General features: G+C 42.7%; 1 protein-coding gene across 1 annotated transcript in view; it reads left to right on the forward strand.

Moving 5' to 3' along the window:
• Window positions 1–1622: 1622 nt before the first annotated feature.
• The window catches only part of CACNA2D4 (calcium voltage-gated channel auxiliary subunit alpha2delta 4), a 172816-nt gene continuing 160468 nt past the window's right edge, over window positions 1623–13970 (forward strand). Inside the window, exons 1-3 of the mRNA XM_033162586.1 lie at window positions 1623–1640; window positions 2640–2887; window positions 5862–5943. Of these exons, the coding sequence (XP_033018477.1) occupies window positions 1623–1640; window positions 2640–2887; window positions 5862–5943 (348 nt within the window). The remainder of the gene's footprint in view (window positions 1641–2639; window positions 2888–5861; window positions 5944–13970) is intronic.

The raw sequence follows: 13970 nt of genomic DNA on the forward strand, positions 1-13970 counted from the left end.
ACCCATGCAGGGGGATGAGTCTACTAACTAGGAAATACCTTACATCTTAATGGACTGAATATAATATTAATACAGGTGGCAGGAGCCAACTCCAGCTGCATTCCTCCTGTCTGCTCAGAAAGCGCATGCATCCCGTCCAAGGCTGAGAGCCCCCCCCTTGCTCACACAACTCAGAGCTGCCCCTCTCCCAAAGACCCATAGGAACAATACACAAATATGCAATCAATACATACCAATACATGTAAGGATACGCAACTCCAACAAGCCTGATGCCTCCAGTATGATCAATCAACAAGACCAGCTCTTAAGCCCATTAAAGGCTAACCACAATTAACGGCACATTCCTTAAAATGGGCTTTCCGTCCCCCTCTCTCGTGATGGTGTTTCTATGGTAACAGCCAAGGTGCTATTTCTGTATTAACAGGCCATTGTTTAATTCCAGACCGTACATCGTTATCAAAACCTTGAAGCTGCTGGCCAGTTTTGGCTGATTTCCCAGAAATAGTTGAAGAAGCAACATTAGGCACATTCCTTTGTCTCTCTTAATATTACAAAAATACAGAAAATATATTAATGCACAAATGCTGTGAATGATACACAAATAGACAAGCTTAGAGAGCAATTAAGGCATTCATAATCAATATGGGATATTTAGCTATTTGACCTGTCCCCTTCAACTTCAATACATAACATAGGGCATGTGCATTGTGCATTCCATTGCCCACAGTGACCTGAATACAATGAACTTTTGAAACATTTCAACCTGCATGGCATAGATCAGTTGCTGACTGACACCTGCCCCCCAATAAAACCCTCAAGATGAAGTGATGATGGTTGTGATGAGGGCCCCAGGCCCTTTCTATAATATGCACCCTTTCCTGTGCTCTGAAGACACTGTCTTAAAGGCCTTTGCAAAGACCTAGTGAGCCTTGAGGTATCAGGAAGAGACCCAACAGATTTAGGGAAACCTTGTGTTGCACACTGGCACTAAAATCTAGGTATCTCCTTTGTATACACCTGGGACACATATATATATATTCCTAAAGGCTGACCGAAAGGTCATCTGGCATGGTTTCTAGCTTTCATCTACCAAGGGTGTTAATTTCTTTACATGGAAGCTAATACTCTAACATTGTGCTACCCCTTCACTTCATTGCCAGCTGGAAATGGGTGAGAACAGTACTCTACTTTTTTGGTGTCCATGGAGTGTGATTACTGTAACCTGACCTTGCAAGGTATGAGAATTAAGCCATTTAGCTAGGGCAGTGTTTTTCAACCTTTTTTGGGCAAAGGCACACTTGTTTCATGAAAAAAATCACAAGGCACACCACCATTAGAAAATGTTAAAAAATTTAACTCTGTGCCTATATTGACTATATATAAAGTAATTTTTTCAATTTTTCCCACGGCACACCAGGCAACATCTCGCGGCACACTAGTGTGCCGCGGAACAGTGGTTGAAAAACACTGAGCTAGGGAATCTGAACCCCGGGACCAAAAAATAGTCTTTCACACCTTCCTTCCTGCCCCTTAGGATTCTGTCCTGCACCAGGCCATCACTCATACTCCACACTGACCTTGAATTCTTTGGCCTGGCTAAAATATGTTATTGAACTGTGATGATGTCTTCTGTTTACCAGGTTGGAGAGATGTGTGTTGTAGAAACTACTGATTTTGCGTGGCTTGAGCTTTGCCTATTCCTCAGCAATGCAAGTCACATGGCCACATGCATCGCTCTGCCCACTTTTGCATCTGCACCCACCCAGCACTGCCATACAGTTCCTGAACAGTTGCCCATGAATGTGCATCTCTAGAGTGGAATCTAGATAACTATAATTCACAAAATAATATGCCACTGAAAATTCTGATATGACGGACAGCCAAGATCAGTTTCCGCCCCATGTTCTAAATTTCTTCCATTGATCCCATTAGGACTGCATAGATTTCACAAAGAACAGACTTGTTAGTTCAGATATATATAGCTTTTGTATATTTTAATTGCTGTAAGACACAATTGGATTTTTTTTTAATTCGAAAAGGCATCTAATAAATTAAAAAAACTAAACTAAGCTACTAACAAGGAGAAGGAGCCAGAAACAAAGAACTAAATTTGATTTGGAGGGCAGAGCAGGAAATATGGTAGACAAATATGCTGATGCCCTCTATGATATCACGAAAAATGCTCTGCAGGGATCAAAGGGCAGGAGGCTTTTTTATTTTTGAAGTCGTGATGCTGTGGGCTTGGAGTTGGCTGTTCCAAGCTCTGATTGGACAGACTGATGCCTGTCTTTGGAAATCAGAGTAATCCTAGCTGATTTTATCCCACTCCAGTTCCCTAAATCTGCTGCTGTTGCTGCTCTACGAGGGGATTAAAGGGCCGGCAGTGGATTACGTAGATACTGCTGCTTCTGCTGTTTGCAGAGTTCCCCTCCTAGTCTGCCATTCCTGCAGGGCGCAGAAGTTGGATGTCCAATATTGCCCTTCGCAGCCATGGGGTGGTGGATTTCTTTGAGTCACCCCATCTGACTTGAACCCAGCAGATTCAGGTGCCAGTTCCTTCAGGGAGCTGTAGCCTGTTTGGAGAGGGGTGGGGAAGAGAAGTGAAGCCACAACACAATTATGATAGGATGAAAGCTTAGGTGTTCCCCGTTTTTCACTCTCCCACCCTTACCCCAGCAGAACACCATGCTGGGGACTGGCTACCTGATGCCAGGAGGACCGTCCTAAGGGAAGGAAACAAGGTCAAGGATCCCTCGGTCTATGCAATTGATCTTGCTGCTGATAGTTTGGTGTGGAGGATGCTGCCAGGTGGCCTCCTGTGGCTTATTCTCTCACTCGCCTGCTTCCTGCCCTTCACCAGGTCCCAGACAAAGATACCACTCGAAACGTAAGTGGTCTTCCCTTTTGCTTGTTTGTGCTACTTAGCCCTTTGCTGTCTCCCCAAGCTACCTCTGTTGCTGTTTAATGCACCGTCTCAAAAATATTTCCATCCTGCCATTTACTTCTTATGTTGCTTGATATGAATGTAATGTACGAGTATAGTGCAGGTTAAATATGGTCATCCTGAATCTGGTGTTCGGCATGACTGGCCTACCGGCATGCATCTTGCTTTCTATACCCTTCTTTTTTAAAAAAAGTACTTTTCTTTTAGGAGTTTTTCAATTTACTCACTTGAACTATTTAAAATGATAGTCTGGTGTAAGAATATTCTGGAAATGAAGCAGTGCAGGGAACGTGTGTTGGTTTTGGATGTGCACACGTCCTGCACAACCTCCGTTTTGGGTATTATCACCCTGAATTGTCAACCTTACCCAGCAATAACCAGGCATGTGCTTGGCTGTATAGGGCTGTAGCATCTATAACTGCCCTAGTGTGCCAAAATAAGGAAGGGAGAGGGTTATGGGTGCTCTGTGTAAAGTCATCCTGCCTCAGGATGCAGGACAAGCTGAAATGTTATTTTTTTAAAAAAATTAAAAAATCCCACCTCTACTAAGAATCAGATGTGGCTCAGAGTGCAGCATGGCAGATCAGGGGAAAGACTTAACAGGTCAGCTTGTGCGATGAACAGAGATAAATGTAACCTCCGCTGCCCCCAGTCACCATATTTGATTGAGGTTGAATTCCTAATCCCACATACCTGTGAGTAAGCGCCACTGAAGTCAATGGGACTTACTTCTGAGTAGACATGGCGAAGCTTGCAGCCATTATTCAAGCAAATACCTGATACTGAACCTGAGGGTACAGTGGGCAGGTAAAATATCTAACAGTTCCCAACCCTACTTGGTTTACTAGTGTATGTCTTAAACCCTCGTTTTCCTAAAGGCTTCCACAGTGCATTGCCAATTGTTGCTGTGCCTTTATTTTCTTTCCTGAAATCTATAAAGCTAGAAAGGTGGTTGTGAATGCTGGAGCATAGTAATGTCACAATGAAGCAGGCACCCCATGACCCAAGGCAAATAAAAATGATGCAGCCCTGCCTTAATTAGCGGGTTTAAAATGAGCACCACCAATCAGAGCCTCTCCCTTCCCACTGCCACTAGCCTAGTTATAGCTGGCTGGCTGAAGGTGAGGGGGTTGGTGAATGAGGTTATCTGAAAGGGTCTTGGAGCAATTTCAGCAGTTTTGGGAAGCCCATACTGGAAAGCTCTTCACTTCTGTCTTTTTCTGGGTCTGCCCACACAACCTGAGCCTTCCCTCCCTTGTAGCAATGAGGAGAAAAAATGAAAAGTGTTACAGGACTCTAGAGGCACAGGGTGGTCGTGTGTCTTGCTTTACAAACAGCACCCCTATATTTCAAGGGCTGTCTTCTATTTCAGGGGCTGGGGACCATTTTCAAGGGCCACTGGATGTTGGTTGTAGGCAAGGCCAGGTGTACAAAGCGCGTATACTGTACCCCGCTTAGGCCCAAACTATATGGGATGCTTGCAGAGTTGTGTTTTCAAATGTGAATGTGCCCCATTTATATATAAAGCATGTTTGTGAGGCGTTAAAAGGGTGTTTGGTTTTGGCTCTCTTTATCTTTCCCATGCACACTTTGAAGCATAAATATGGAAGCCCCCTTGCTCTTTGATTTACATTACAAACACATCAGGAAGAAACCAAACCTTGCACTGTTCGCAATATGCTGTCCCAAGGACCTACAGTAAATGTACAATTGATAACAACCTTGTAAGAAAATAAGCACTTTCCCCCCACATCTTATATGAGTGCTGGCATATGTTGCTGGAAGGAAATAAACAATTCACAGTACAGTGTCATGGGACTGTTTAAACAAAGAACAGCTTTATGCCTCCAAGGATAAATATTACACAGGAACACAACCTAGCATCACAAACTAAGGTTTTGAAATTTTTGGCTATAATCCTACAGTAAGGTTGCTTAAAAACAACTGAAGTAAAAGGATTTAAGAATCTTAACTGTGCACAGGATTGCAGCCATGGAACACAAGTCGTACACTGTGGGTTTCTCCTGTTTAAACTTCATTGATTTCATCCAGTTATTACTCAACAAAATGGAAATATGGGAAAGTAATTAAGTTTCATAGCTATCTCCCTAACCGTTACCATGGTGGCTGATGTGCATAGAACCTCTGGTTACCAACTCTTCTGAATTGCTGCTTTTCTGCCCCTTGTAATCCAACAACATGTGGAGGTTCCTCAACCCTGCTTTACACATCAGTAATCCAACTCCCTCTAGTCCAGCTCCCATCATCCCTGACCACCACCCATGCTGGCTAGGGCTGGCAGGAGTTGGAGTTCAACAACATCTAGAAAGCAACAGACTACCCATTCCTGGTGTGGAGACAACTTGACTTAATTAATCCAGGCAAGCCAGTGAAACCACTATGCTTGCTAAACATGTGGAACGTTAGTTCTATAGTCAGTTGCCTGTTAAATTATTCAAAATTATATATAAGAGAATACAGTTCGTTCTGAGCTGCTGCTTTGTATTGGCAGAAAGGCAGGGCTGGTATCAGGAGGGGCTGCCCGTATTTTCGGGTACCTATCAAGATCCACACTGCATCAAGGCCCCCAGTGCTGAACCCTAGAACCCCCTGGTCATATTCCTCCAACTTGCTCCTGCTGTTTGGTCCACATGCCCCTCTCCAAGTAGTGACTAGAGCAGGAAGGAGAAGCAGCCTCCACCTAGGACTCACAGAGTAGGCAAATGGGTAGAGGTGGCAATGGCAATGTGGAGGGCCCAATGAGGGAATCTAGTCCAAGGGCCCCTCAAAAGTCAACATTGGAGTCAACATTGGCAGAGGGAAATTGCAGCATTTGGAGTGACCAGATGGATCATAACTGCTCAGCTGGCTGCCAAACATGGAAGTAACTGACTCTTTTTTTCTTTCCCATGTGTAGAGTGAAGTCCTGGGCTGATGCCTTTGGTGGGGACTTATATTACATTGTCACAAAGTATTCTGGCTCTCTTTTATTACAAAAGGTAAGTGGTATATTGTTGTGTGTTGGAGTTCTTGCCCTGGGCCGCTAGGGGTGTTGTGTATGTGGTTTCGCTCTGCCTGCCGTGGCTGTGGTTCTCACTCGGGTCCGCACATGCAAATGAAGGATTGAGATTACAGCTCACGGATTGGGTGGTTAGAGAGAGAGTTGCTACTGCTGCATGTTACTGAGTAGTATATAAGCAGGCTGGCTCAGCCTTTCAGTTCGGTTCTGTTCCAGCCTGAGAATAAAGAGAGCTGCTTGGAGAATCACTGTCACTGTGTTGCCTGCTATGTCCACCCACTGTTTAATAATATAAGTCACAAATACTTTTCACAAAAGTGCAAAAATCCTTCATTATAATCTTTTGTGCAAATTTAATCCCTCTCTCTCTTAAAAAACATATTTCAGAAAAAAACAAGTATTCGAATACTTATTTAGTCTTCATAAGCTTTGATTCTTTACAAAATTTCGTACACTCTAAACTTGAGAGGTTCACAACATATCGCCAGCACCAAAGAGAGTGTTTGTTCTGATATTTATTTTAAACATGCATACCTTACATTTCTATGGGATATTCAAGATGGTGAACTGCAGCATCTTATAATACAGTAATTTCAAAGTCTCAAAAGCTTGTAAATATAAAAATGCTTTTTCTCCCTCCATCATAACACCACAACATGTGGACATCCAATGATGTTGAATGCTGGAAGATTCAGGAAAGATAAACGAAAATACTTCTTCATGCAGTGCATAGTTAAGCATTGGAACTTGGTCCCGCAGGAGGCTGTTATGGCCACCAATCTGGATGTCTTCTAAAAAGAATTAGACAAATTCATGGACGAGAGGGCTATCAATGGCTGTTAGTCATGATGGATATGCTCTGTCTCCACAGTTGGAGACAACAATGCTTCTGAATACCAGTTGCTGGCAGGGGCGTAGGAAGGGAGGTGCGGGGGGTGTGGCCTGCCCCGGGTGTCATCCCTGAGGAGGTGACAAAATGGCACACCGCGGGGGGCGGCACTTACTGTGGGGCCTGGCCTGCAGCGCACCTGAGCCATGCATCTCTCTTGGGAGTGATGTGGTGGCTCGGGGCCCCGTGCTGCCCAAAACGGCAGTGTGGGGCTTGCGTCTGTCAGGCGGACTCTGTGGGCAGCTTGCCGCGGCGCCCCCCTAGGCAGATCGCCCCGCCCCCGCTGCTCCGTGTGCCGGAGCAGCTAGGTATGCCCCTTGTTGCTGGAAACCATAGGAGGAGAGAATGCTCTTGTACTCAGGTCCTGCTTGCAGGTTTTCCACAGTATCTGGTTAGAACAGGATGCTGGACTAGATAGGCCACTGGCCTGATCCAGCAGGCTGTTCTTTTGTTCTAACAACACCTCCAAGAGAAGGGGGACACCTACATTCCATTGTTGACTAGCTCACCTCAGCAGTTTTGTACTATTTAGCCATACAACATTTTCTTGGGGCCAGTTATTAAGATACACCAGTACCTGGGATAAGAAAAGTGTGTGGAACAAGCACCTAGCAAAATTAAATAAACAAAAAGTTCCCAAAGCTGTAGTCTTTCCCCAGTGAAGTATTGGTATTTGCCTTGTGCTCTTTCTTTGGCTTCTCTAAGTAACATTTTTTGCTGTCATGCTGCTTGCATCAGTATTACACAGTTATCGCCCGCCCTTCAATCTCTGTTGTTGCCCCAATACACATAGGTTTCAGCAGAGTATAACCTGACAAATTATCATCCTGGCCTTTAAGCAGGCATGCTTTTGACCACATTCTCGGGGAAAGGGGTTTTATGGGCAACTCATTTTGCAAAGCCTCTGAGAGTTGGAATGGGCTCCTTTAGTTACTATGGTAACTATACAAGATAGATAGTCTGATTCATTTGGGATTGTGCAGATTCCTTTAGATGCAGGCATGGGGAATCTATGGCTGTGTAAAACTAGTTAGCCTAGAACTCTCATCATTCTTAACCGTACTGGCTGATGTTGAGGAGACAGTTCAACAACATATGAGAGGCTACAGGTTCTGTTTCACTGTTTGAGGCAGTTTTCACATGTGAAACTAAAAAATGTGTTGTCTCATGTGAAGCATATTTTAGAAAACCCTACCATGTGTTTCAGTGGTAGTCAGCTGTCCGTGTCAGTACCATGCCTGACAGTGTTACACTGCTGGGAGATGAAAATATTGTCCAATCTGTCTGTCATTGTCTCTGTTCTGCTCAGCACTCGAATGGAGGAAATACACATCAGCAGTGTATAATGACACTAATGTCTGTTGTATAGCATATGTGGTTTAAAAATAGCATTCGGTTTTACCCCCCCCCCCCGAAAAAACAATGTTTTGGTTGGTCATATTCCATAGTACTTTGCAGTTTTGTAACAGGTTATCAAAGCTCCTATGCATAGACTAATAAATATTTTTTGCTGGTGTGACATGATTTGGTATTTTTCCACCTCACACTTTCCTACATCTTCTATGGACTGTTTATTCTCCCCCACCCCAAGACAGAGAATAGGTAACTGCTATGGGGTGTGATGGTACAGGAAGAGAGGGCATAAGAACAAAAAATGAAGAGCAAAGAAGGATTGGGCAAGTGATTGGCACTTCCCTTCATGCAGGCCATATGCACTATTTTGCCTGTAAATGTAATTGCCTTCAATAATACAACATATGCCTGTTATATCTGCTTCAGTAGAAGTGTATCATTATTATAGTTTATTTTTCTGTAGACTGCATGTTTAATTGGTGAGCTGTTTTAATCCTTACTGGAATGTGTTCAGTTTTCATTTCCTGTAGTTAATCCTGATGTTAATAATAATAATAATAAAAATGGTAAAGGTAAAGGGACCCCTGACCATTAGGTCCAGTCGCGGACGACTCTGGGGTTGCGGCGCTCATCTCACTTTATTAGCCAAGGGAGCTGGCGTACAGCTTCCGGGTCATGTGGCCAGCATGACTAAGCTGCTTCTGGAGAACGAGAGCAGTGCACGGAAACACTGTTTACCTTCCCGCCGGAGCGGTACCTATTTATCTACTTGCACTTTGACGTGCTTTCGAACTGCTAGATTGGCAGGAGCAGGGACTGAACAACAGGAACTCACCCCGTTGCAGGGATTCGAACTGCCAACCTTCTGATCGGCAAGCCCACAGTGCTACCCGTGTCCCAATAATAATAATACTGTAATAATAATAATAATAATAATCCTACCATGTGGTGAGCTTGGTGTGTGTGGTAGTAATACCATTTTTCATTTCAATGACATTGGTTAATTTCCTCATTAAATAGAATAAGACACATCTATTGTACATTCCCTGTTATAGCTCAAGTTTTTAATTGCTTGGCAAAGGTTTTCTTAGCTACTACTAAGAGTTTAATAAGAGTAATTATCTTTATGACGACCAATATGCTTTAGGTAGTCTGAGTCTGCAATCCTAAACATGCTTACTAAGGAGAGAGTGCTATTGAACTCTATGGGACTTACTTCTGAGGAAAACATGCATAGGATTGTAATGATAACTGAATTAAAATTTAATTTATGCCTAGTCAGGATGTTAATCTTGACCAGTACATCTGGGCAGCTCCACAGTGGCACCAGATACAAAAGTAATTAGCGTCATGACATTTCCAGCATCAACACTAATTAATGTGGGCTGGAATGCAGAAGAGAAACCAAATACACAATCCAGGAAATGGATGGTTTATCAACCTTTGAAATCTGCTTTTTCTTTACGCCTTTTTGCCATTCCTAATTTAGCTTCATGTCTCTTATCATGCTTCTTTTGGTAGATTTTATGATGGCTGAATTGACTTTTTGTTGGCAAGTTTTCATGAGTATCTCAGCCAGCAAGGTCAGAGTCACAGGGCTTCTGGGGGTGGTAGACAGAGTTTTGGTGGGGAGCTGCAAGCATTCTTGGATGACATGGATTATTTAGATCCTTTCCAATCTGGGTTCAGACCTGGCCATGAGACTGAGTCACCCTTGGTCACCCTGATGGATGACCATTACAAGAAAGTGGAACAAGGAGAGTGCAACCTTGCTCCTGCTTCTCTTTTGATACCACTGACCATAGTAATCTTCTTTGACAGGCTCTGAGGAATGGGAATTGGGAGCACTATTACAGTGGTTCTGATCCTACCAACAGGACCGAGTCCAGATCTAATGCTGGGAAAGGTTTTTTTTGGTCTCCTGGCAGGTTTAGGACAAGTACACAGATGACACTCAGTTCTGTTTATCCAGATCTGTTTACCCCATCAGCATATAACACCTATGCTAAGACATCTGCACTGGTTGCTCATTTGATATCGGGCCAAGTTCTAGGTGTTATCAGTGCTTTTTTCAGGGGACACTCAAGGGTACGTAGTACCGGCACCTCTTTCTTTGTTTTCTCTTTTTGTTAAAAAGTGTAGTGCGTGTAATAACTTCATGGTGAGTACCGGCACTCATTATTCTAGGGGGGGAAAGCACAAGGTGTTATTATTAGTATCTAAAGCCCTTAAGATATTGGGACCAGTTTACTTGCAGGATGACCTTATCCCATATACAGTATGTGCACTTGACTGCTTTGATCTGCAAAACGGGCCCTATTATGGATGTAATACTCATTCTGCACTCATAGCGTGGTACCACCTGTACTTTGGAACTCCCTGCCTATTGACATCAGGCAGGTGCCTTCACTGTATTATTTTCGGCACCTCTTTAAAACATTTTTATTTTAATAGGCAACCCTTTCCAGATATGGAGAAGTTACATGTGTTTTTATCTCTTTTTGGTTATTGTTGATTTAAATCATCTTTGGAATATTTTTAAATAACTGAGAATTTTTATATTTTATTTTACATTTTTGTAAAATGCTTCAGAGGTTTTCTGACAATCAAGCAGTATATAAATCTTGTCCCCTCTTGGCAGCTGCTCTAGTGCTTGTTTTTAAAATAGAATTATTATTCTTGTTTGCCCTCTGATCCAGCCAATAAGAAATCATGCAATAAAAACATAAGAGCCTCCCGGATCAGGCCCATGGCCCATCCTGTTCTCACAAAGGCCAACCAGATGCCTGTGGGAAACCTGCAAGTAGGTTTTCCACTTGTCCCATCCTGTGGTTTCTAGCAATTGGTAGTCAGTTTGATGACATCACAGTGCCTTATAGGCAAACAAGCTATACAGGAAACTCCTGGTTTGTGAAGGGGTCACATTTTGGGTCATTGCACGCTTGCGTGAAATTGCGTACAACCAGAACGCCCATTGAAAAAGCCCGCAAACACCCCGTTCTGTCCCCACCCTGCCCCTTTTTTGTGATGTTTTTATGACTTTTTAGGGTCACTTCTGGGTTTGCTGTGATGCAGTCGCTGCCTATATGATGATACCACCAATCCAAATCAGAGTGAGGGTAACATTTACTGGCTTCACCCTGAATGAGGAACTTTATTTTCCCTGATTCTAAGTCGCCCTTTCTCAATACAGGTATTGCTGAAATGGGTAAGTGTATTTTAATGGGTGTGATCAATTTAATGAAACACACTCACCCATTTCAGCTCAACCATAGATTTTATTGGCTGGATGTTTAGAGCACTGTTGATGTTACAGTGCTAACCAGTGCCAAAGGTTCTAACTCATCTTCATTGGAAGTACCCCTGTATGCCTTTTTGCTATGAAGTGAGAAATGAATTCTTCTTGTGGCTTTCCTGTATCTGAAGAAGTGTGCATGCACACGAAAGCTCATACCAAGAACAAACTCAGTTGGTCTCTAAGGTGCTACTGGAAAGAATTTTCTATTTTGTTTCGACTATGGCAGACCAACACGGCTACCCACCTGTAACTGTAGGACTCGTATGACAAATGGTTCTTGGTATTTCATTACTTACATAGATCATTAGTTTTCCCCATGAAATGTGCAGATACCTGTTGGGATTTGTGTGGACTGGAAGTCCTATAGCTCTTGTTCTATATCTGCCATTCTCAATTAAACTTGGTGCACCCAAGGAGGCAGAAACTTATCCTTTTGCTGTGGCTTTTAAGGATGTTTATTTTCTCTTTGCTGTCTCTTCTATGGGTCTATAACACTGTATAAAAATGGTTCTATTTTGACTCAGTGTTGTAATGGCTTTAAATGTCCCACAAGGGTTGTTTGCCCTTTGATGCAATATACCCGGAAGAAGGGATATGAGTGTGCAGCTTCCTGGAGGATGCCATACCATTTGTGTATGAATCAATGCTGCAGAGAACGTGAGTCCTGTCAAAATCTTCCAGTGCTGCAGATGTGTCTGTTATTGCTTGGAGGGGAAAGCTTTAGGTGGAAATATTGCTCTGTCAAACCACCTTTCCTAAGCTAATCACTCACTTTCTCTGCCATTGTCTTGCTACTAAATTTCATCATGGGAATGAGGCATCCCACTTAGGTGGTTTGGGGAAAGCAGCATATATCATTCTTTGCACTTGTCCTCATTTCTCTGTGAACATCAGAGTTGGATGCTGCAAGCAACAAATCATTTTTCTGTTTTATAACAAATCCATTTACTGCTATAACTATCAGAGGAGCTGACAGAGAAACTGATAAGATGTTTTGTGCAGCACCAACTCGTCTCTTTTCCCACGGAGCCCAGTATGATGTTTCCATCCTCAAGAAATTGAATTTGACCCAAGAATGTGCAACAGAGTACTGAACTAGTTTCTTTTTCTAAGATGTTTCTCAGGCCCAAACTAAATTTGATAGCAAACCAAGTTATTTATGTCTGAATTATATAATCATATATATAAAGTGAAGGACAGCTAGTGTAATGATACATGGAACTTAAGTTAAAGAGAGTAGGGTTCCTGTGGGGATCAGAGGGAACTATTTCAATTTAGGACACAACTTTCACTTGCAGTGAAACATTTGATGTAGACCTCGCTTCTGCTTTAGCTTCCCTCCACCCGTGCCCACATTTTATAACTTAAGCATGGAGACAGCAGATGAACTGTGACTTTTCCAAAATATAGTAGTAAGAAGCCAGAAGCTGTGAAATGTAGTCTGAGCCCACAGACAGCAATCTAGGTCGGCTATTAAAGGTATAATTGCTGTCACAAGCTCATGATGTCCACAGGCGGTGCAGGGACAACTGAAAGAATGGACAGAGTAAACATACTGGGTTGAATTAGGCCACAACTTTATTGATTACAGGAAAGGGTAGGTTTACAGGGGTCTGCAACCTTTAAGACCAAAAGAGCCACTTGGACCCGTTTCAGAAGGGGAAAAAAAACTGGGAGCCGCAAAACCATTGCGACATTTAAAACAAATATAACACTGCATTTTATTTTTTAAAATCCGATTTAAATTTAAAAAAATCCGATTTAAATAAAAAAATCCGATTTAAATAAAAAAATCCATTAAAAAAAAACAAAATCGAAAATTCTTTCTAGTAGCACCTTAGAGACCAACTGAGTTTGTTCCTGGTATGAGCTTTCGTGTGCATGCACACTTCTTCAGATACTTCTTCAGATATTCTTCAGATATCTGAAGAAGTGTGCATGCACACGAAAGCTCATACCAGGAACAAACTCAGTTGGTCTCTAAGGTGCTACTAGAAAGAATTTTCGATTTTGTTTTGACTATGGCAGACCAACACGGCTACCCACCTGTAATTAAAAAAAAATCATTCATTTTTATCCACCCTGGGGACCACTACCAGGTCACAGCCTGATCCAAGGTGGGTTGCAACAGCATACAAATATTTGATTTGTTGTTGTTTTTTTTAAAAAAATGAGTCCTCAACTGCACACTTGTGTTAAATGTTTGTCCCATGTCTTATTGAAGACTGCTGGCTTTTACAATAATCTTAGTGTCTTTTACCCTTAATATTCCAGACCAGAGGCTATGTTCACCTCTTCCAACCTCCTCTCTTGCTAAATAAAGCACAGAATTGCACCAGAGAAGCCTGTGATGTTTGTGCTGACTTGCATACAGGTGGCTGTAGTAGTTCGTAGTGTTAAAACCTTTTTAGGGGAGTTCCCTGCCCCCTTAATGACAATGGCGATAGATTTTGCACATGAACACAGA

The sequence above is a fragment of the Lacerta agilis genome, chromosome 10 (genome assembly GCF_009819535.1).
Source record: "Lacerta agilis isolate rLacAgi1 chromosome 10, rLacAgi1.pri, whole genome shotgun sequence".
In the NCBI taxonomy this organism is placed as follows: Eukaryota; Metazoa; Chordata; class Lepidosauria; order Squamata; family Lacertidae; genus Lacerta; species Lacerta agilis.